A 21,281-nucleotide genomic window follows, 5' to 3' on the forward strand; every position below is an offset into this window, starting at 1 on the left:
TGTCCAAGTGCATACTATACTCTTCCTCTCACCCAAAATGTCAATCAAAAAAGTCAATCCAGGCAACAGACCGCTGTGCAATCGTACAGTCAGGTTTTTAATGATGAACGTTTGAACATGTGAACAAATTTGCTTTTTTAAGACAGAAATATGGGATCTTTTTGGCCAATAAGCATAGAGAAAATGTAGTGATACATGAAGATGAACCAACTAGAACATTATTCCACAGAAGTATGCGGTCAGTATCAGTGTGTTGAAATATAAATCTGCTTCCAGTCATTTTATTGGCCCCCCCCAATTCCTTGAAGAGTGAGCCAGTGATTTCCACACAGCACAACGATCATCATTAATCATCAGCTTCACGGAATCATTGTGCTTTCTCTCCGTCCCTCTGTGTAGATTTGGGAGGTTGATGTTTGACAACGTATAATCGCTTTCACGCTTTGTTAGCCTTTTTGTCAGGAACATTAACTCTCCACTGTGTCAGCAATTCCCAGCAGCATCGTGTGTCTGTTTGCTTTTATACTTCTTCTTGTTTTATCTTCAATATTCTTCTTTCTTCTCTTACCTTTTCCTCTCCCAGTGGTGTACTGTCCGGCGCTGTCTGCTCCAGAAAATGGCTTCTTCATCCAGAATGTGTGCAACAACCACTTTGATGCGGCCTGCGGTGTGCGCTGCCAGCCGGAGTTTGACCTCCAGGGGACCGGCATCAGACTGTGCCAGGCGGACGGCTCCTGGTCAGGGACCCCCCCCAGCTGCAGAGGTGAGGAGGAGGAAACGCCTGATGCATGGTGATGAGATAACAATCATCAAAGGTCGAGGAGTTCTTGGATTTCTGGTTTCTTTCTTTGAACTTATGAGGTCTCTCTAATGTCATCACAAGCTGCCACTGAAAAATGGGAGTTCAATGATTTAAGACCTATTCACACGGCCTGTTATTTGTTTCCAATAGCTCTCTGACAATTCATTAAATTAGTGATTCATCTACCAAATATTAGCTATTAACAGATTATTGTCTCACTGTATAAAATCACAGAAAATATCAAAAGAAATACCCATCAAAATTTCTAAAAGTTGTTTGTTGGGTCCGACTGCCTGTCCAAAACACGGACATATTTAATCTGTTATAATGTAAATATATATTATATATATATCAATCTTCAATATAAGAACCAGAGATGTTTTTGTGTTTTTTGCTTGGAAAATAGTTTAAAAAAAGATAAATTGATTAATAAAATCGTGACCTTGTGTTGCTGATGTTTTTTGCTTGCACTTTAAATGCAAGGTCATCAGAATCAGGTTTATTGCCAAGTAGGTTTATGAAGAAAATAAGCTGTAAGAGAATGATAACAAATTAAAAGATCACAACAAGTGGAGGGCTGTGGACATTTTGATAGAGCAGAATGCTATCCTCTGTTCCAGCTGCAATTATAGCCAAATATCTCCAAAATGTATAAATGACTCAAATTGCTTGTGATTATATAGTGTTGAAAACTGTATTTTCTTACGTAATGCATAAAGTATCATATATACAACATGATGCTCTTGGCCTTCGCAGTAAATACGCAAAAGAAATGCTTCCTCAACACCACACGTCTCGTATGATTTCTGATTAACGTGCAAAGTCCATCTACGCCCTGAGAACCTGCCCCTGCCTTGTGATGTCTGCAAATGTTCATAAACATTTATATAGCATTACATGGAGAAATCTAGAAGAAGCATATGAGCTGTAGTGACTCGTTCCAAGTGAGCAGGAGTCTGTGTGTGGCGCAAAGTTCTTATTCCGTGAATTGAGATCATATGTGTTTAGACTGAGCAAGGTATCAACACTTACTGGGAGACTTCTGCTCTGCCAGGCCAGATGTTGAGAGGAGAAGGTACAGTAAGGAGGGTTCAGTCAGAAAGGGGAAAAGCTAATTCCTCCTACTTGGTAATAAAACCCATTCTGGTGTAGGTAAGAAAGGATACAAGGAAAGGACAGACGGAAGGTTTTACACCAGGAAACAAGAGTGCTTAAGAGTTCAAGAAAGGAAAAAAGGGAGTTGGAGAGGTCAAGAGATAAATGAGGAAAATTGCAGTATTAACAGAACGACGGCAAAAGCGTGACTCATAGAAATACCAAGACACTGAATATTCAAGGGTGTGTGTGGAAGATTTATAGTGGTGGCTTTTTGGTATATATTTTTCTGAGTGTGTGTGCATATGTCTGCTTGTATGTGTTACACCGAGTCTCGTCTTCGCCACAAACTGTTGGACCTCCCAGCTTGTAGAGCCCTGAGGGAGGGGGTCTCCTCGGAACCCGCCTGTCTGTCTATGGCTGGTGATGAGAAATAACACACTACACACCCTTTCTCTAGACCTCAACATAACTCAGAATAGGCACACACGAGCGCTTTTTTCTGTTATTTCATAGGGACTTTTGGCTTAAATGATAGGTCCCAGGTTGTAGACGATGATGATAATTGTGTTGTACATTCCTGCTGCTGATTTACTGCCTCCTCATCCTCTCGTGATTTACAGTATATACAGTACCTGTGTTTAGAAGCTACACCTCATATTTATCTTGACAAGCGTTTGCAGATTATACACAGTATGATTTGTTTGTTTTAGTCGTCTTAAAGAAGTGACATATTTAACAGACTTTAAATTGGTTAAAAACAAACCATAACTGTTAATTTAACAACATGTGTTAGCCCCATTTACTGCTTTTGGATAACTTGCCTCACCTTCTATCATTTTAAAACAAACTCTTATTGTAAACTTTTTATTTTTAAAAGAAATAGGTTCTATTTCTCCGTATAGAAGAGCAGATACATCTGTAATCAATAAAAGGATGTTAAAAACTGTTAAAAACCAATTAACCTAACATGATTTGAATCTTTTAAGATATCAATCAATCAAAGTGTATTGATATAACCCAATATCACACATTTTACATTTGTCTCAGGGGGCTTTATAGTTTCCTTAGACCCTCACATCGGACAAGGAAAAACTCACAAAAAACAACAACAGTCAAAACAGTAAAATAACAATACACTTTTATTTCCCGGGATGATACTCTTATATATATATATATTAGCGCTTTGAGCACCAGGAAAAGCGCTTTATAAATGTAATGTATTATTATTATTATTCTTATATGAATTATTTCTCCCTGCAGTGCGCTCCTGCCCGGCACTCGTGCGGCCCCAGCACGGCTCCCTGAGGTGCACCGATGGCGGCTCCTCGCGCAGGGCGGAGTGTCAACTGGGCTGTGATCGGGGCTACCGTCTGGAGGGCGAGGCTAGACTCACCTGCCAGGCCACCTCCCAGTGGAGCGGACCCCAACCTCGGTGTGTGGGTAAGCCTTCATCCCCCCACACCTCTGCAGTGTAACACCCAGATATATGTGTTGTTTACGTTGTCTTCTCCACCTTTTGCCAACGTAAAAGAAATTCGAAATGTGGTCATTTATGTGTTTGTATATTTGTCTTTTTACAAATGCTTTATTGGATTCCAAAACAAAGAAGTATTTCATGATTCATTGTAAGAATAAAATAAAACATTAAGAAGAAACCACAGCCGTTTGTAGAAGAGTAAAGTAGTAAAGTCACACATACTGTGTTTGTGCTTCCAATAATTTTGTTATCTTAGTTTATTGTTTTAGTAAGACATTCTTTAATATCTAATTTATACCAGATGTTATTATTTAAATACGCATAAATTTTTTTGTAATTTTGGCAAAAATACTAATAAAGGTTTAACGCGAAACACTGGTTCACAGTTCTGTTCACTTTGCTTATATCCTCGCTTAGGGAATTCATCTAAAACACACCCATACTTTAATCGTTTTCATTTGCATTATATGATGAATCGTGTAGCACTGCGTTTACTCGAACACACACAAGATATCTACAGCAGTACATCTTTTTAATAAAGCTGTAAACTCATATTATCTTCAGCTTCTGCTGCTGAAAAAACAGATGATTTACCAAATAAGTGACTCTAAAATAACACAGGATATGGGTATTTCTGTGTACTACAAAAAGCACAGTTTTACACACACATGTAAACACACACGAGAACATACAATCACACACACAGTGGTTAAATGGATCTACAGAGCCCCACTACATCCCCAGGGAATGATACATCTGCTTTCTCATAGTGCAACTCCAATCACTGCTTATACACATGAACACAAACTTACCCACACACTTCACAACTGATAGTTAAGTTAAAATAGTTGCCCACACTCATGCCCCAGGTCAGGCACAACAACACACAAAAAAGCGAGTGTGAGAGTGTTTAGCCACAAACCTCCGGCCACCATACTGACTCACTTCCAACAAACCAGCTAGCTGCTCTATTTCAAAACTCAGAAAATCTCTGTTTATCGATAACGACCATCTCTTTACCCATAATCTATTTGAGTCACGGTTTGCTTCTCATTACCTCTTTGGTGCAGCAAAATGTTTTTGTTTGCGCTGTCGTGTAAAGGCAACCAGCTGCCCTGAGAGAGATATTTTGTTCATCTGATTGAAATCTCCGATGTTGAATCTCCCTCTCAGTGAGTTTCCCCTTCATAGCTCCTACAGCTAGCACCAATGAAACAGGAGAATCGGATCTATCCATCATCAAGTGAAAGCCACACTGGCCAGCATCACAAAAATGCACAATAAGCCTCCAGTAGGAGTCCTGTGGTTTGTTCTTTCTTTGGTTCACTTCCGACCAAATGTTTGTTGTTTTGGTGCCAGTTTTTGATAGACAGCCCCTGAAAATAGCTTTATTGTTGGCATTTATATTGGAGCCAGCTGAAAGTAAGATTTTAATCACATGCGGGTAGGAACACAGGAAACACGGTTGTGATCCTGGAAGAGGTTTTGTTTGCATGTTCTGTTCTCTCTTTCTTGGGAAGTATCTTTTAATACTCTATATATTTGATACACTGATTATGGTAATCCACCAAATATGCCATTACAGCTCCATTCTGAAAACTTAAAAAAAAAACATTGATGACGTGGAATCCAGTTTTTCTTTCTCTCAGGGACAAAACAAACTCCATCATCTCTTGGTGTCTCCCCCTCTCTCCCCAGAGGTGCGTTGCCCCCTCATCGCGACCCTAAAGAACGTCCTGGTGTCGCCGCCCGCCTGCGGGAAGAGGACGGTGTCGCCCGGCTCCGCCTGCCTGCTCACCTGTCGCCCGGGTTACAGTCTCCAGGGGAACAGGAAGGCGGCGTGCATGAGCTCCGGGAACTGGACCGCTAACGTCCATAAAGCCGTCTGTAAAGGTAACGTGTGTGTGTGTGTGTGTGTGTGTGTGTGTGTGTGTGTGTGTGTGTGTGTGTGTGTGTGTGTGTGTGTGTGTGTGTGTGTGTGTGTGTGTGTGTGTGTGTGTGTGTGTGTGTGTGTGTGTGTGTGTGTGTGTGTGTGTGTGTGTGTGTGTGTGTGTGTGTGTGTGTGTGTTAACCAGCGGTGTGAAATAGGTTGGGGTCAAAGGTCAAGACCTGGGTAGGCAGAGGCTGGATAATGGAGTTTAGGCTGTTCTCACCAATTGGTCTCATTTAATAAGGATAGGGTAGATTAAAAGTAATAATTCAACATTTTGTGCTCTTCCAAGGATACAGAAGTGCACGTGATAACAGGTCGGAGTATATGACAGGATGTTTGCCATCCTAGAAGATAAGCATGACACTCTGTTATAGGCATATGATAGCTATGTGACAATGTTTATCATGATGTTCAGCGTCTAGGGGGATAAGCATATGACAAGTATGATCATTTCTGACGAGGGCCTCAGCTAATCTGAACGAAGCATAGAATTCTGCTTTGAACCGGTATTTCTCGATCTTGTGACTGTGAAACATCCTCTCTTGTGAAGGACACTGTTCAGGAACTAGTTGTACCATTGCTGTATGTGATGACTACTTCCATTCTTGCAAGAATAACAAATACATGTATCCTGATATTGAAACTCAATTCGGTTTAGAGTGAGATTGTTCTAACAATTAGCTTAGCAGAAAGACTGTGAACCACTCTAAATGTAAGGAGAAATGCTTGGCAGGGATGGCCTTATTAGGTTCCCCTCCTTATATAATTGCTAGTTCATTATATCTAACTGACACTAATCATACACCGTTAGAATGACTTGAAGGCAGAAAGAGAGGGCTTGTTAAAAGACCAGAATGAAAGATACAGAATATGTGGAGGAAGACAATAAAAGAAACAGCAGGAAACTTGGACGGAGAAATCTTTCCATTTTCCATCCATTCTCTGCATTTTCCTCTGCTTCGTGAATGGAGAGACTGGGGCTGACCCCGTTTTGAAGCGAGCCTCACGTAACTAACACAAACCATACCCTGTCCGAGCTCTCGTGTCTCCACCTCTCCACCGGCCTTGAGATCATTATAATGGACTGCAGCCCTCCAGATGCTTTGCAGGTGGAACAGGTGGTGCGCCTCCACTCGAAGTGTCCTCAATCCCCTCATTTCCTCGAGGAGAAAGTCTGCTAATGAAGGACCTGCTGTCGTTAAGGAGGCGAAGAGGTGTCATAAAGATGAGAACGGATGGAGAGTTAGGGCGGACAGGCGGGAGAGAGGGGAGGATGAGTCATCGGTAGGTGTTTCATAATGGGGTGGCAGAGAAGAGACGAGTTGTTCTGATCGGCACAAAGGAGCTGAAGGAAGGCCATGGGAAGGGAGATATTAAAAGAAAAATGCACATGAGATAGAAGAAAGTTGGAGTCCTAGAATATAAGAGACACACTTCGAGAAATTACAACAGTGTGCTCTTTGTAAACTCCTGGCTTCTTTCTCCTCTCACTTCATGATGATGACACCCTGAGTGAAATATTCCTCCATTGTTATGAACATGAATGGAGCCGATCGCAGCTAAGTGTGTTAGTGTTTAGCAGAGACGGATGCCTAAGTGGATTGGTCATCAGGGCCAGATGGAGGCAGCTCTCTTACCAAACGCTACAGGCGTCACCACTGCCAGCCCATGGAAGACAGGAGCCAAACAGGTGGAGACTATCGGGGCCTTTTTCTCACAATCAATGCTAACCCTACAACATAGAGAACGACCCATCCACCGAGGCCCCAACTGAAGAAAAGATGGGACTTTTTTGGGACTTTTTTTACTGTACCTAGCAGTAGCTTAAGAAGATTACAATTTTGAATAACTTATGATGGGCAGAAGATAGCACAGGCAACTATTAACAACACTAAATAGGGTGTGACACAATCTGATTTTCATTCATACAGTAAAAGTTGCTCAGATTTTCCATAAAAACCTAAGGACAAGTTATTGCCTTTAAACTCTTTTTGCTTTTTAGGCCCAGAGCTATTGAACATGTTGGTACGAGCAAGTTATACATATAGGTTTATGTCAAAGCGTTCCTTAAAAAGCAACTTAATTGCCATTTATAGATTCTTATTGGTGTATTTTCCCCAAAAAGTGTGAGTCTTTTGTTTGAAAGACTTTAATGTATCCAAGAGGGAGCTTCCTTTGCCGTGAGCCCAAGTGTCTTGACAATGACGTGATCCTTTCACTCAGGTCTCCATTAACCTCTGCTCTTTACCATTGTGGCTGATGTTGAGCTAATGGATGCAGAGAGATAAGGGACGGTTACAACCACCAGCAGTATTAATGTAAAATCAGAGGTTGGAACAATGACAGCGGCGCACTCTCCCTCTGATTCAGCTAAGACCAGGAATGAGTGTTTGACGTCTTGTAATTAAAGAGGTCAGATGACATCACACAATCTTCAGTGATAACGAGCACCAGGTTGCCGTCAGTGTGTACAGGGTGTGATGAGGTGAACATCTGCAATATTTTAATCTCACTGTATTGAATTGAATTCCCCTAAATCCGATCAAGCATTTGCCGTGTCCAGTCCCTCATCCCATTCTCTCCTTCCTCTAAAATGTGTATTCTTTCCCCCCCTTGTCTCTTCAGATACTGAGCCACCAGCAATCCAGTGCCCCGAGAACATTGTCGCAGGGACGGATGAGCGGCGTGGCACCGCCGTCGTTAAGTGGGACATCCCGACTGCTACCGACAACTCTAAAGAAGAGGTAGGATTTAGAAGCATTTCTTTCATTTTGTACCTGATAGGCTCGGAGTACATTTCTTTAGTTTGCTTAAACTAGAGGGGGATAACTAACACCAGTGAGATTACGACCTCTGAGTTAACTCATTGTTTTGAGTCAGTTTTTTATATTTCTGACTCCCTCTCCCTCCTTCAGGTGGGGGTCCAGGTGAAGCCGGTGTACACCCCTCCTCAGCTGCTCCCCATTGGAAGGGAAACCATCACCTACATTGGGACCGACCGCTCGGGGAACCAGGCCAACTGCTCCTTCACCGCCACTGTCATCGGTGAGTTCCTCCCCAACCGATACATGGCATCAGAATAACTTAAAAGATGCTATACTCCCATGAAAAGTCCACACACTCTGTCTTTAAAGTCATCAAAACATCTCATCTGAATCGAGGCGTCTCCTTAATAACCGTGACATCAGCGTTTCTGGCGCTCTATCGACTGTTTCTGTCTCCCTGCTGGCTTAGGTACACACAGCTGAGCTTCTTTGTAAATGATATGTTTCAGATGGCTGATAAAACATGTATTTTGTCCGTGGCCCTTCTGACAAATTATAATTTAAGAGTTCAAGCACAAGTCAAATGAAGGTTGTTCATCTTGTACCACTTTTAACTACAAAGTATACATTTCTTAATCGTCACAATTTTAACAAATCAGAAATGGGCAAAAACCACTGTATTTCAGAAGCCTAGAGTGTATGTTAGCCAACAGGGTGTTAATAGCTAAATGGTGAGTAGAACATAACAGGACTGTATCACAAAACGTATTAAAGCACTTAAATCAGCTGCTGTGTGAATATCTGTTTACACATTTTACTTTTAACAAATGAAGCTGAAAACGTTGTGAAATTCAAACCAGTTTCAGCTTTTTACTGCAATTAATTGAAAAAATATGATTTAATTCACATACAGCAGCAAAGGAGTCCATGCACCCCCAACAAGTGTCAAACAGGGTTTCCCCGGGGAGTGAAAAGCAGGGGCGCACCGTGTCAACCGCTCGCTAATCACAGCAGTCAGGGGGGAAAACCTCAAGCATGGTAGCGTGAACATTTCCATATGTTATTATGGTGGGGGGAACGTTGTAGTTTTTTTATTGGAGACATGTGTTTAACTCGTGCCCTCTGACACTCTGTAGTGCTGCATCAAAACAAGTCAAATCACAGTGTAGCGCTCTAAAGCCACGGTAATCCATCCCAGTCTCTGGAGCAATGGTGTGTTTATGTGCTGAAGCAGTTTGCTGTTGGCGACTGACTGCTATCGATATGTTCACAAGTGTGCTGTTTTTTTTTATTGTGTGTTCTCCATCTGGTTGTTAACAAGCTCGTATATATCTCTGTAGATACGGAGCCTCCGGTGATTGACAGGTGCAGGTCCCCGCCCACCGTCCAGGCCACAGACACGGAGACGGCGGTCGTTTGGGAGGTGCCGCAGTTTTCCGACAACTCAGGTATGTCTGGTTCTCAGCTCCGGAGATGGTTTATTCTTTTGCTCCTCTGTTCCACTCCGCTCCACCCTCTCCCTCTCCACTGATGATGGTTAAACAGGATCTTTTCCGTTAGGGCGACTGGAAAAAGGCTTCATGTGCGTCTGTGTGATTGATGCCGAGAGACACCGGACATATGGTCTAATATTGAGAGGATGGATCGTTATTGTGTGTACGAAGGCATCATTTGTGCATCTGTTTTTAAAAGAGAGATAGAGAGAGTGGACAGATGACCTTTTTACAGCTGCTGTTGATGTCGTTAAGGTTCAGACAGATGGACTCAGCAGAGAGAGGCAGGTGTTTCTACTCTTTCCAACCATTTTCCCCGGTGTCAATGGTATAATTATATTATTAAGTTGTTTTTCCTTTATCAAAAGTTGACACTCCAGCAGAGAAAATATGTATTTACTTCCCCATTCATAACCAGTAGAGGTTTGGCCAGTAGTATCCATCTTGTAAACATTAATACAGCAATGTATTACAACTAGAAGTCCCGCTTTCAATAAACCTTGGGTGAAAGAACACTATTAAAGCACGTGTCATTTATTTGAATGCTAAAGAAGTGGAAACTGACGGTATGCAATATATTTAATGAAGTGTCTGGTAATGACTGAAGTTGGATAAATGCAGTGTAGTCAAATTATACCCATTCGTCTCAAAAAAGGGAAGTAAATCAATATAAACAATAAAATTACCTCAATAATTACTCCCCGTGTTTGCACATGTTCCTAGTGTACATGTAGATATTTGCCTTCCAACTCTAACAATGGTGTGTCTGTTGTCTTTTTAGTGACTGATTATATTGCAGCTGTTTCAATCTGGAGCACATTGCAATCACTTCCCTTGAACTGGTGCTCTTTTTTTTGTTCAAGGGCAATTCAGTTACTGGCTGTCATGGGGATTTAATACACAACCCATCAGTCTCTCTTTTCAGCCTGCTGAGCTCACTCTGTGTTCCTGAGCATTTTTGCTGGATCCTATAAAGAACTGCATCAAGGCCACTTTGATAAACAGACTAAATATCGTAGAGCTGGCTGACTTTCTCCTGGAACCCTCGCTGTACCCAAACAGCGTCAGTGGTGACAGACAACAAACCAGACTGCTCCTTGGCCCCAGCCCACAGACAGGCCCGTGTAATTCACTTGCTCTGGCTCCATACACCACACACACACACACACACACACACACACACACACACACACACACACACACACACACACACACACACACACACACACACACACACACACACACACACACACACACACACACACACACACACACACACACACATACAGGCACAGACAAATAACACAAATACTCCATATATGTGTGTGTGTGAGTACAGAAAAGTTGGCAGGCATGTACCTTAACAAACACAAGCCTCTAACTTCTCACTCCCCACCTGTCTGCAGAGGTGCACCCCATCAAACACATACTGTACACACACTCACACACACTCACACACACTCACACACACTGTAATAACAGGCTGCTGCGGTTGCACAACGTCAGCCCAGCGCTGCTTCGACGTCAGTGTTTTGTTTTTCCAGGCCCACACCCTGATGCCAGCGCTATATATAGTTGTGACTTGGTAGACACACACATAAACACACATGTGTGCACACACACACACACACACACACACACACACACACACACACACACACACACACACACACACACACACACACACACACACACACACACACACACACACACACACACACACACACACACACACACACACACAGGCTATATATAAGGGGAGACACCAGACGTGTGTCAGCCCTGTCCGAAAAGACTCCGCCACCCTTAAAGGAGTTGGAGGGAAAGAAAAGGTCAATCACTCAGTTTTCCCACCTTCTTTCTTTAAGTCTTTTATGCGTTTCTCTCTCACACACGTACATATGCACACACACACGTACACTCCTCTCATCACCGCTGCTTCTCCCAAGGATCGATCCATCAATCTCTTCACATTCAGCTTCTTTTTTTTAAGCCAACCAGACTATAGCAAAATTACAATCCCAGGAGCTGGGTTTTTCTGCAGCCGTGCGATGCCCAGACACACTGTGTCAATAATATATAATTGTTTTACTTTACTTCTATGGTTTACTGAGAGTGACTCATTTAGTCCTGGAAAATGGAGTAAGAACAAGACTGCCCTCCGCAGGCCAGCTGGAGTAACAGTTTTGACTCAAAAACTAGAAAAAAATAATGTTTTTGTGTAGTCTCTGAGATCGTGCATCTTTTATTTTAGAAATCAACACTTTTGTTGTGTGTGTGTGTGTGTGTGTGTGTGTGTGTGTGTGTGTGTGTGTGTGTGTGTGTGTGTGTGTGTGTGTGTGTGTGTGTGTGTGTGTGTGTGTGTGTGTGTGTGTGTGTGTGTGTGTGTGTGTGTGTGTGTGTGTGTGTGTGTGTGTGTGTGTGTGTGTGTGTCTCTCTCTCTCTCTCTCTCTCTCTCTCTCTCTCTCTCTCTCTCTCTCTCTCTCTCTCTCTCTCTCTCTCTCTCTCTCTCTCTCTCTCTCTCTCTCTCTCTCTCTCTCTCTCTCTCTCTCTCTCTCTCTCTCTCAGGGGGTCGGCTCACTGTGTCCAGCAGCCACACTCCAGGCTCTGAGTTCCCAGTAGGAGAGAATCTGGTCCAGTACACCGCGACTGATGCAGCAGGAAACAGCCGCACGTGCAACATCACTGTTACCGTGCAAGGTGCACATTCCTATTTCTATCATATTTATTTACTTTTTTCCTCTGTTGTATATTCTACATAGTTCCATGAGAATTAAACAATTGTAAACCTATACATATCAAAACCTTAGACTAGGCAGTAGTACATGTCATATAATGAAAATGATGCTTTTATCAAAGGCTCTGTCCCTGACACGGCCTTTAAAGGCCTGGTTATACAAACTATTGTGCACATTATAACTTAAGTTTGGAATTGTGTGTGCCAGGGACGACCTGTGAGCAGCCGTACGTCCCAGTGAATGGAGAGTTCATCTGCTCTGAACAAGAGGAGGGCGTTAACTGTACTCTCCAGTGTAAAGAGGGCTTCAGCTTTACCCAGGATGCAGTGCACAGCTACCTCTGCGCCTACAACGGTGTGTGGGAGCCGCCCTACTCTGCAGACAGACCCGACTGCTCATGTAAGCACAGCACAAGTATTCTGTTACTTCCTGTTTGAATAGTAGGTGACCTACTGTCTGTGCTGCACCGCTGCTTAATGAGCGCACTTATATAAATACCTGTATGTGCACATGTGACGGTGCTGTTCAATTCCCTTTCTGTCTTCCCCAGTGAACCGCATAGCAAACAATGGAGTCAAACCCTTTGAGATGCTGTTCAAAGCGTCTCGCTGTGACGATGTGGACCTGATCAAGTCCTTCGCTGGGGAGTTCAAGAGCAAACTGGGAGGCATGGTGAGGAAATATTCACACACACACGTCCATCTACTTTGAATCATCTCTCAAATACATGATGTTTTCTTCTTCTCCAAAGCTTCCCAATATTTGTAGCAGCGGTGACGTCACATGCAAGCTGGAGGTGTTGTCCCAGGGTCACTGTCTCGAGTACAACTACGACTACGAGAACGGATTCTCTATAAGTACGATGTCATGCAAAAAATCAACCCTTATATATTGGAAGCATCATTTTTAGCTCATCCTTCTTCTATATCCGTGCTTTATTCATCAGCACCAGGGGGTTGGAGCAACAGCTGGGGTCCTCAAGGCGCTCAGGATTACGCCTACTTTGATTCGGGCTTTGCCACGGGCAGCCGGCAGCTCGCCAAGCCGCAGCAGGACAGCAGCATGCAACCCCAGCAGCGCACCAAGAGGCACCGGAAGATCAGAGGACCCACCCGGGACCAGAAGATCCAGATCTTTTTCAACATCACAGGTAAATGAAATGTTATATTCTGTGTACTTTTACTGTGTTTTATTTTCATTTTATATCTGTGTTTTTTATAGTCAACACTATGAGTTGTTCTTTAAACGTTGTCCATTCTCCCAGCAAGCATCCCTCTGCCCCTGTCGAGGAACGACTCCATAGAGGTGGCCAATCAGAAGAGACTCCTGCGGACCCTGGAGCAACTGACCAATCGTCTGAAGCGAACGCTGGCCAGGCAGCCGCTGTCCAGTTTCCACGTTTCCTCGGAGATGATCGTGGCTGATCCCAAATCTCTGGAGAGCAGGAAACCCTCCCTGTTCTGCAGGCCGGGCTCCGTGCTCAAAGGCAGGATGTGCGGTGAGTAAAGAAAACACCACAATTCATGGGATTTAAAGAAAATCTAATATTTCTAGAATAGTGTTGCATTTTATCTCTTGTTCTGTTTGCTTCTCCAGTCCAATGTCCGGTGGGAACCTACTTCTCTCTGGAGTACCACGAGTGTGAGAGCTGCTGGCTGGGCTCCTACCAGGACCAGGAGGGGCAGCTGGAGTGTAAGTCCTGCCCCGAGGGAACCTCCACCGCCTACCTGCACTCCCGCAGCGTCGCTGAGTGCAAAGGTAAGATGCTGACGCACTGTCAGAACGCAAGTCAACACTGTATTTGCAAATAACTCACAGAAGGTGTTTCATTTGAATATGCCTAAGAAACAGTATGAATCGCTTCACACGGATCAATGCGTACTGTGGGGCAACTATCATGCTCCTTTGGCACCACATGCAGGATAAAGAAATTACAAATAAGTCACAAATGGTGCTTGATTTTTGACTATTTACTAAGTTTATCTTACTGCTTTTTTATTAGTTGTCTATTTTGTACTGACTTTTTTAATGCTGCTACTTATTTTCTCTAGCTTGGATATGTACGTTTCATTCATTTATTTTTCAGTTTAACTGCTCGCATCTTTATTTGAAATGTTAGTCCACTTTTTCCTCTTTATCTGTACTGTCCCCTTTGCTGCAACAACTCAGATTTCCCTCTGTGAGACCAATACAAGATCCTCATTCATATTATTCTCTTTCTAACTATTGCTCACCATGTGTTTGCAGGGCAGTGTAAGCCAGGTAGTAACTCCCTGAACGGGTTGGAGATCTGCGAGTCCTGCCCGCTCGGTCACTTCCAGTCCGGATACGGCGCCAGGGAGTGTCTGGTCTGTCCCGACGAGACGTCCACCGTCACCAGAGGAGCCGTGGACGAGATCGAGTGCGGAGGTGATGCAGCGCGACAGCATGGAGTGCATTCCCTTAATGTCCTATCTACATGTTTAACTCTGGGAAGCCTTAATCATTCTTTAGTGTTTCTAAACGCTGCTAGGTAACAAAAACAAATACAATTCCAGCCGCTACGCAAAAATGTGTCTCTTGGTATTTGCCGTTCATGTGCAATTATATCGGAGAGGCAAATCCAATTTGGAATTTCAAGAGATTGCCCTTTAAAGTTGGATGCTTAAACTGGAAACTGTGAATGTTTCTGCTTCTTGAGTTTCCCAGTTAAAATCGGAAAAAACTAGGCTTCAACTTTTTGGAAAAAATGTTTTGGTAAATTGTGCTATTTTCTTTTTTTGTGTCCTTTTTGGTGCTCCCCTCCTCTCCTCTGTTCTGCTCTGCTCTGCTCTCATGCAGTCCCCTGTTCGGCCGGGGAGTTCTCCCGTACCGGTCTGGTTCCCTGTTACCCGTGTCCCAGAGATTACTACCAGCCCGAAAACGGCCGCTCGTTCTGCCTCTCCTGCCCCTTCTATGGAACCACCACCGTGACCGGGGCCACCACCATCCAGCACTGCTCCAGTAAGGAACCACAACGATCACAAATCCTCACACAGACACACACAACTACAAACAAATGCACACACACGCCCTCCACTTGATTTTGGGGAAATCCAGAAGATCTTTGTAGTGTGGTTTTAAAAGGTAATCTCTGTTACTGTCCTGCAGAAAAATACATTGGAATCCAGATGTTTGATTTAGGCCTAACTGATGATGTCCCTTATATTGAAGATCAACTTGCCAATATCTAATCCTCTCAATAAAACAGTATTCATTATCATTTATTTTTAATTAAAAACATTTAGATTACACAAACTGTACTTTATTTCACTCTAGGTGTCAAGATGGACGAAGATGATGTTCTTTGACAATGTTGTTCCAATAATGACTGATTTAAATTCATTATTGTTGGCATATGCAGATTTTCAAACAGCAGAGTTCTCTTTCAACATCATTCTGCCGTGTTGTGTTGCCATGTGAAATAAATTATCATACATTTCTACAGGAAATGCCAATTGAAGTCAGCATGGAGCAAATTGGCAGTAAAAGGGACTGTTCAGTGTCTGCCGCTTGGTGACAGCTTCTCTACACTTCCCATAGCTGTTGCCATCACTCGAGTTGCTAGCTGTCTGATCTGTGTTGTTATAGATCAATCAAAGAGAGTAGGAATTACTGCACGTGTCAGGACGGGGGGGAAATGGAAACAAAACGACTTTTATTGCTGTTGGAAATGAGTAATACTGCATGCCTGAAGTGGGAATGAGCAGTGGTTAGAACATGCTGCCAGGATCTATAAGAATACAGGCTTTTGTTCAAACAGACCATCTGGTAGCGAAGGGAAAGATCTTCGCTGTGTTTTTCCGACTTGTCTGAGCTTTCATTGCCTGTTTTTCTCTTTGGGTGTCATCATCAGGTTTTGGCTCCAGCTTTCTTCCTAAAGAGGAGAGTGTAACTGCAGCTCCAGAGGTGGAGGTCAACGAGGACTACCAGGCAAGCAGTCAGGTGAGTCGTCTCTATCTAGGCCTAATTTACATTATGTCAAAAAAAGGATATTTTACCATAAGCATTATAGGTCTCTGACATTTGAAATCCATGTTATATGTTACATGTTATACGATAAGCTAATTAGTACCACCTACTCTGGGATGATAAGAGTGGTATTTTTTATTGATACGTTAGAATGAATGTAGAATGAATTGCTAAATAATTAAGTAACATTTCATCTATATCGATAGTTTTTTCAGCTTTCAACTCTAAATGTCAGCATTTTCGTTAAATAATGAAATGAATAATGAACAACATTTTTTACGAAAAAAACTATCGGACAGAAATTTGATAATGACATTTTAAAATAATGTGCAAAACATGAACTGAAGAACACAGTGGACAGAGTAGTATCCAGATAGTTTCTTTAAAGATATTATTATAGAGTCAAGTATGAAATAGAAATTAATGTAGAGAACCTGAACCAGTACACGAAGTACAGAAGAAATAAAAAATGCATTAAAAAAAAGACTAACATTAAAACATTACTACCAAACAGAACATGTAAGGAATATTCCAAACCAAAAACCTGACAGACCTTTTTGATTGGCTGTTCCTGCAGGTTTTCCACGAGTGCTTCCTGAATCCCTGTCAGAATAAGGGCACATGTGAGGAAGTGGGGGCGGGATACGTCTGCACCTGCATGCCCGAATTCACAGGTAAACCACAGAGATTCACCCGGTGTAATGTTTGAATATCAACAACTTTATTCAACAGTAGGAATAACACGAAAATGTGTTGTTCGTTGGTTATACTTCCTGTCATTGCTATTTCGACAGTACCAAGCTGTAACTCCCCTTTGACATTAATTGCAACCACGGTTGTGTTGTATGCAATTCTTTTATGACCATGAGTGTTTGACAGCGCCTCTGATATTTCTCTCCCAGGTGCCAAGTGTGAGATCGACATCGATGAGTGTGACTCGGCCCCCTGCCTGAATGGAGGCCTGTGTAAAGACGGGATTGGAGACTTCCAGTGTCAGTGCAAGCCTGGCTATTTAGGTAAAGATCAGTGAGGAAAAAAGTCTCCATTGATAAAACACAGAAAGATTCTCAAAGGATTTTAACAATAAATGTCAGCTTCATTGAGCATCAGCATGAGAAAACTAGATGGTTCAAACAGCCAAAGCATGTTATTTTTTAATCACAAACTGTACACTATCCCACCTTTGTGCTTATAGTCAATCTGTTATTGACTATCTGAATTGTCGCCCCCGTTCGTGTCAGGCTCTCTGTGCGAGGCGGAGGTGAACGAGTGTCTCTCCTCTCCCTGTCTGAATGAAGGAGTGTGTGTGGACGAGGTCAACAAGTTTGCCTGCAGCTGTGCCAGCGGCTTCACAGGTAGGGAATCAGTTCCTCATCGCAACAGACACATCTTCTTCTACATCATGGGTTCCAACCTGCTGCTTTCTTTCTTTCCCCTAGGGTCTCGTTGTGAGCTGGAAATAGACGAGTGCCTCTCCAGCCCCTGCCTGAACGAAGGTGTGTGCGACGACCTGACGGCGGGGTACTCCTGTAACTGTGCCGTGGGTTTCTCGGGGGATCGCTGCGAGGTCGACGTCGACGACTGTTACAGCGCGCCCTGTCTGAACGGAGGCTCGTGTCTGGATGCTGTAAACTATTTCAGGTATTGACAATTCTGATAGGAAGCAGCTCTATGCATTGAAATGAATAATCGTAAGAGAGAACTTTAATATCTGATGGCGCTATGTCCTGAGTCACCTTCATGCATCATTTTGAATATCAGGTGATTTCAACAAAACCTTTTAAGATGCATCACAGTCATAGAAAGGATTAAATGATGAGGTCAATCTTACAACATATTTGATCAACTGCTTTCAAAGGACAGCTCCATGGAAAGCATGTAATTGGACCGTGTGCTCCCGCCCTCTCTCAGGTGTCAGTGTGTGGAGGGTTACCGTGGTTACCTGTGCGAGGTGGACGTTGACGAGTGCGACCCGAACCCCTGTGTGAACGGGGCGAGCTGCATGGACGGCCGCGGCTCCTTCACCTGCCGCTGCCTGCCTGGGTTCAACGGGACCAGGTGTGAGACAGGTACTATAGGACACTTTCTTTATTGTTTTAGCTTATATAGACAATATATAAGACAGTACACAAACATCAACAAGACGTAACCAAATGAAGTTCATTACAAGTCACATAAATGAAATAAATACATTAAATTAACTTCACAAACACGTGAGTAGGCTAAGAAAGGAAATATCGAAACATGTAGGCAGATATGAAAGGCTTTTATCCTTCTCCCAGCAGAGGAACATTAATCTCCAATTAGCTGATCCTCTCTAGATCCGCATGTTCCAGATAGTTAAGGAAAGGGCCCCATACTTTTTTAAATAGTTCTTGTTCCCCTTTAATTGAATAGCTTATGTTCTCTAATGAGACACATGCAGACCGTTCTTTTAACCATTTACCAATACTTGGACTGTTAACATGTTTCCATGAAAGTGCTATCATGCGTTTAGACATACATTTTAAAATATTTGTTCTCTCTTTCTTATGTTGTGTTCTTTTGGGTAACGCCCTAACAAAAAAAACGTCATGATTAACTGCCATGATGAAATCTCTTCTATCATACATTCGACCTCTTCCCAAAACGTTATTATCTTGGTACTCACCATGGAGATGTCGTATTGTTACACAGTGAATTGATACAAGAAGGACGAGAACATGTCGTTTACTCTATAAATGCTTTTCTGTCCTATCAGAAATGTCCCCGGCTTTCAACCTGGACTTTGAGGTGTCTGGTATCCACGGTTACGTAATGATGGATGGAGGGATGCCAGCGCTGACGGAGATCACCTGCACCTTTTGGATGAGGTCGTCGGACACCACCAACTATGGCACGCCCGTCTCCTACGCTGTGGAGGGCAGCGACAACGCTTTCCTTCTCATCGACTACAACGGGTCAGTGATCTTTACAAATGATAAGCGCACATTAAATGATTATCCTGTTTCTTTCTTGTTCATTCTTGTTGATTAAATCCTTTTTTAACATCTATATTTACTATTTATTACATTTGTATTTAACTATAAATGCCTAAACCCCTGCTTCTAAATATGTACCTTATACAAAGATATTTGTATAAGGTACATTTCTATAGCAATGTTCTGTCATGTGAATTTGTTGAAACCTCATGAAGTGTTCTACTCCTTCTGGTTGGATACAAATTACATTTTGTTGTATTCTGTGCAATGACAATAAAGTTGAATATAATCTAATCTCTCTGACCTTTCTCCAGGTGGGTGCTGTATGTGAACGGTAAGGAGCGGATCACAGACTGTCCTGCGGTGAACACGGGTCAGTGGTACCACATTGGGGTGTCCTGGAGGAGCTGGGACGGGGACTGGAGAATCTACATCAACGGGAAGCCCTCGGACGGAGGCAAAGGCCTGTCAGTCGGCACCACTATCCCAGGTGTAGTGCTATCCCCCACCTCCTCTCATTCTAACACAACAATAGTTTCATTCCTCCAATAAAAACAATGATCGATGTCTTTGTTTCTGTACAAATCTAGAGTGTTGTAGCTTCTCATATTCAACTCAGTAACCCAATATATAAGAAGCATAGTTTCTCAGTGAGTTGTGTTTAACCTCTGACCTCCAACATGTGTCCTGTAGGAGGCGGGGCGCTGGTGTTAGGTCAGGATCAGGATCAGAGGGGCGAGGGCTTCAACCCCGTCGAGTCCTTCGTCGGCTCCATGAGCCAGCTCAACATCTGGGATCGTGTTCTCACACCTCAACAGGTACATGAAATCCTTCGTGTGAGTATTAATACGATCTGATTTTTCTTATTTGATACGCACTGATCTTCCCCTCCTCTCCCCTGTAGATCAAGGTCCTGTCCAGCAACTGTCCTGCCTCCCATGTGTCGCACCGAGGGAACGTCTTAGCCTGGCCAGACTTCCTCAGCGGTGTGGTGGGCCGAGTCAAAGTAAACCTCAGCAGTGTGTTCTGTGCTGGTGAGAGAGGCGCTACAATACCATACATTACATTACTGATAAAGTTACTGTAAATCATGAACTCCACATTATTAAATCTATTAAACCAATATGTGTCAGCATACTCTTAGTGTGATTGAACTAATGCTCTGGGGTCTTTAGTGTTAAGTTAAGACTTAATTGAGGGCTTTTTACAGAGAGCAATGGCCTCAATTTGAAATATATACCTGAAATGGATGTGCACAATGTTTTGGAATAAGATTCTTTTAGTTACTATACCAAAACCCTAAACCCCCCTCAAAACCTGTTCCCTCCAGATTGCCCCAAGCTGGAGAACGCAGTGCCCCACCTGCACGTCTCCACAGTGGAAATGAGTCCGGGGGCCCAGGTGCAGCTGTCCTGTGATCCCGGCTTCTACCTGCGGGGGGAGCCCGTGCTGCAGTGCCAAAACAAAGGAGAGTGGAGCCATCCTCTGCCCAGCTGTGAACGTAAGGGGCTGACACACACACTGCTGTCTGATTTGGATTGCAAATGTGTCCTACCGTATGTTTTATCACTTAACTGAAGGAATGAAAGAAATGTTTTCTTCTTTCTGTGTCAACAAAGCAAATTCCTTGTATGTGTAAACCTACTTGGTAATAAACCCGTTTCTGATTCTGATGAGAAAACCTAAAAAACTAAGTAATCTAAAACATGTTCCACTTGCAGGATTTGGTTATATGTTAGGGAGGTAGAGAGCCTTTAAAGTGAGTTTCTCAATAGTATTCCTCCTCTGTGTGTGTTACAGGAGTGTCCTGTGGGTCCCCGCGTCCTCTGGAGAACGGCTTGTTTCAGGGAACAGACTTCCAGGCCAGCAGCTCTGTGGTCTACCAGTGTAACGCTGGCTTCTACCTGCTGGGAGACACCAAGGTGCACTGCAGCAACAGTGGCAAGTGGGGAGGAAACCCACCAGCCTGCCTTGGTACTTAATTACATAACATTATATCTTTTTAAATCAGTCATAGATTGGAAA

The 21,281-nt window shown here is 43.2% G+C and overlaps 1 protein-coding gene across 2 annotated transcripts in view; it reads left to right on the top strand.

The window, feature by feature from the left end:
* The window catches only part of svep1 (sushi, von Willebrand factor type A, EGF and pentraxin domain containing 1), an 80,628-nt gene that overhangs the window by 44,334 nt on the left and 15,013 nt on the right, over positions 1 to 21,281 (top strand). For both annotated transcript variants that reach the window (XM_079669179.1, XM_079669178.1), the window contains exons 7-33: positions 584 to 763; positions 3,161 to 3,340; positions 5,076 to 5,270; positions 7,936 to 8,054; positions 8,226 to 8,355; positions 9,416 to 9,523; positions 12,137 to 12,268; positions 12,514 to 12,705; positions 12,857 to 12,978; positions 13,058 to 13,163; positions 13,253 to 13,456; positions 13,571 to 13,804; positions 13,903 to 14,064; positions 14,554 to 14,715; positions 15,127 to 15,288; positions 16,181 to 16,269; positions 16,874 to 16,970; positions 17,199 to 17,312; positions 17,538 to 17,651; positions 17,736 to 17,937; positions 18,208 to 18,365; positions 19,037 to 19,235; positions 19,571 to 19,746; positions 19,950 to 20,074; positions 20,161 to 20,290; positions 20,587 to 20,757; positions 21,057 to 21,230. In XM_079669179.1, the coding sequence (XP_079525305.1) occupies positions 584 to 763; positions 3,161 to 3,340; positions 5,076 to 5,270; positions 7,936 to 8,054; positions 8,226 to 8,355; positions 9,416 to 9,523; positions 12,137 to 12,268; positions 12,514 to 12,705; positions 12,857 to 12,978; positions 13,058 to 13,163; positions 13,253 to 13,456; positions 13,571 to 13,804; positions 13,903 to 14,064; positions 14,554 to 14,715; positions 15,127 to 15,288; positions 16,181 to 16,269; positions 16,874 to 16,970; positions 17,199 to 17,312; positions 17,538 to 17,651; positions 17,736 to 17,937; positions 18,208 to 18,365; positions 19,037 to 19,235; positions 19,571 to 19,746; positions 19,950 to 20,074; positions 20,161 to 20,290; positions 20,587 to 20,757; positions 21,057 to 21,230 (4,137 nt within the window). The remainder of the gene's footprint in view (positions 1 to 583; positions 764 to 3,160; positions 3,341 to 5,075; positions 5,271 to 7,935; positions 8,055 to 8,225; positions 8,356 to 9,415; positions 9,524 to 12,136; positions 12,269 to 12,513; positions 12,706 to 12,856; positions 12,979 to 13,057; positions 13,164 to 13,252; positions 13,457 to 13,570; positions 13,805 to 13,902; positions 14,065 to 14,553; positions 14,716 to 15,126; positions 15,289 to 16,180; positions 16,270 to 16,873; positions 16,971 to 17,198; positions 17,313 to 17,537; positions 17,652 to 17,735; positions 17,938 to 18,207; positions 18,366 to 19,036; positions 19,236 to 19,570; positions 19,747 to 19,949; positions 20,075 to 20,160; positions 20,291 to 20,586; positions 20,758 to 21,056; positions 21,231 to 21,281) is intronic.

The sequence above is a fragment of the Notothenia rossii genome (assembly GCF_949606895.1).
Source record: "Notothenia rossii genome assembly, chromosome: 3".
Lineage (NCBI taxonomy): Eukaryota > Metazoa > Chordata > Actinopteri > Perciformes > Nototheniidae > Notothenia > Notothenia rossii.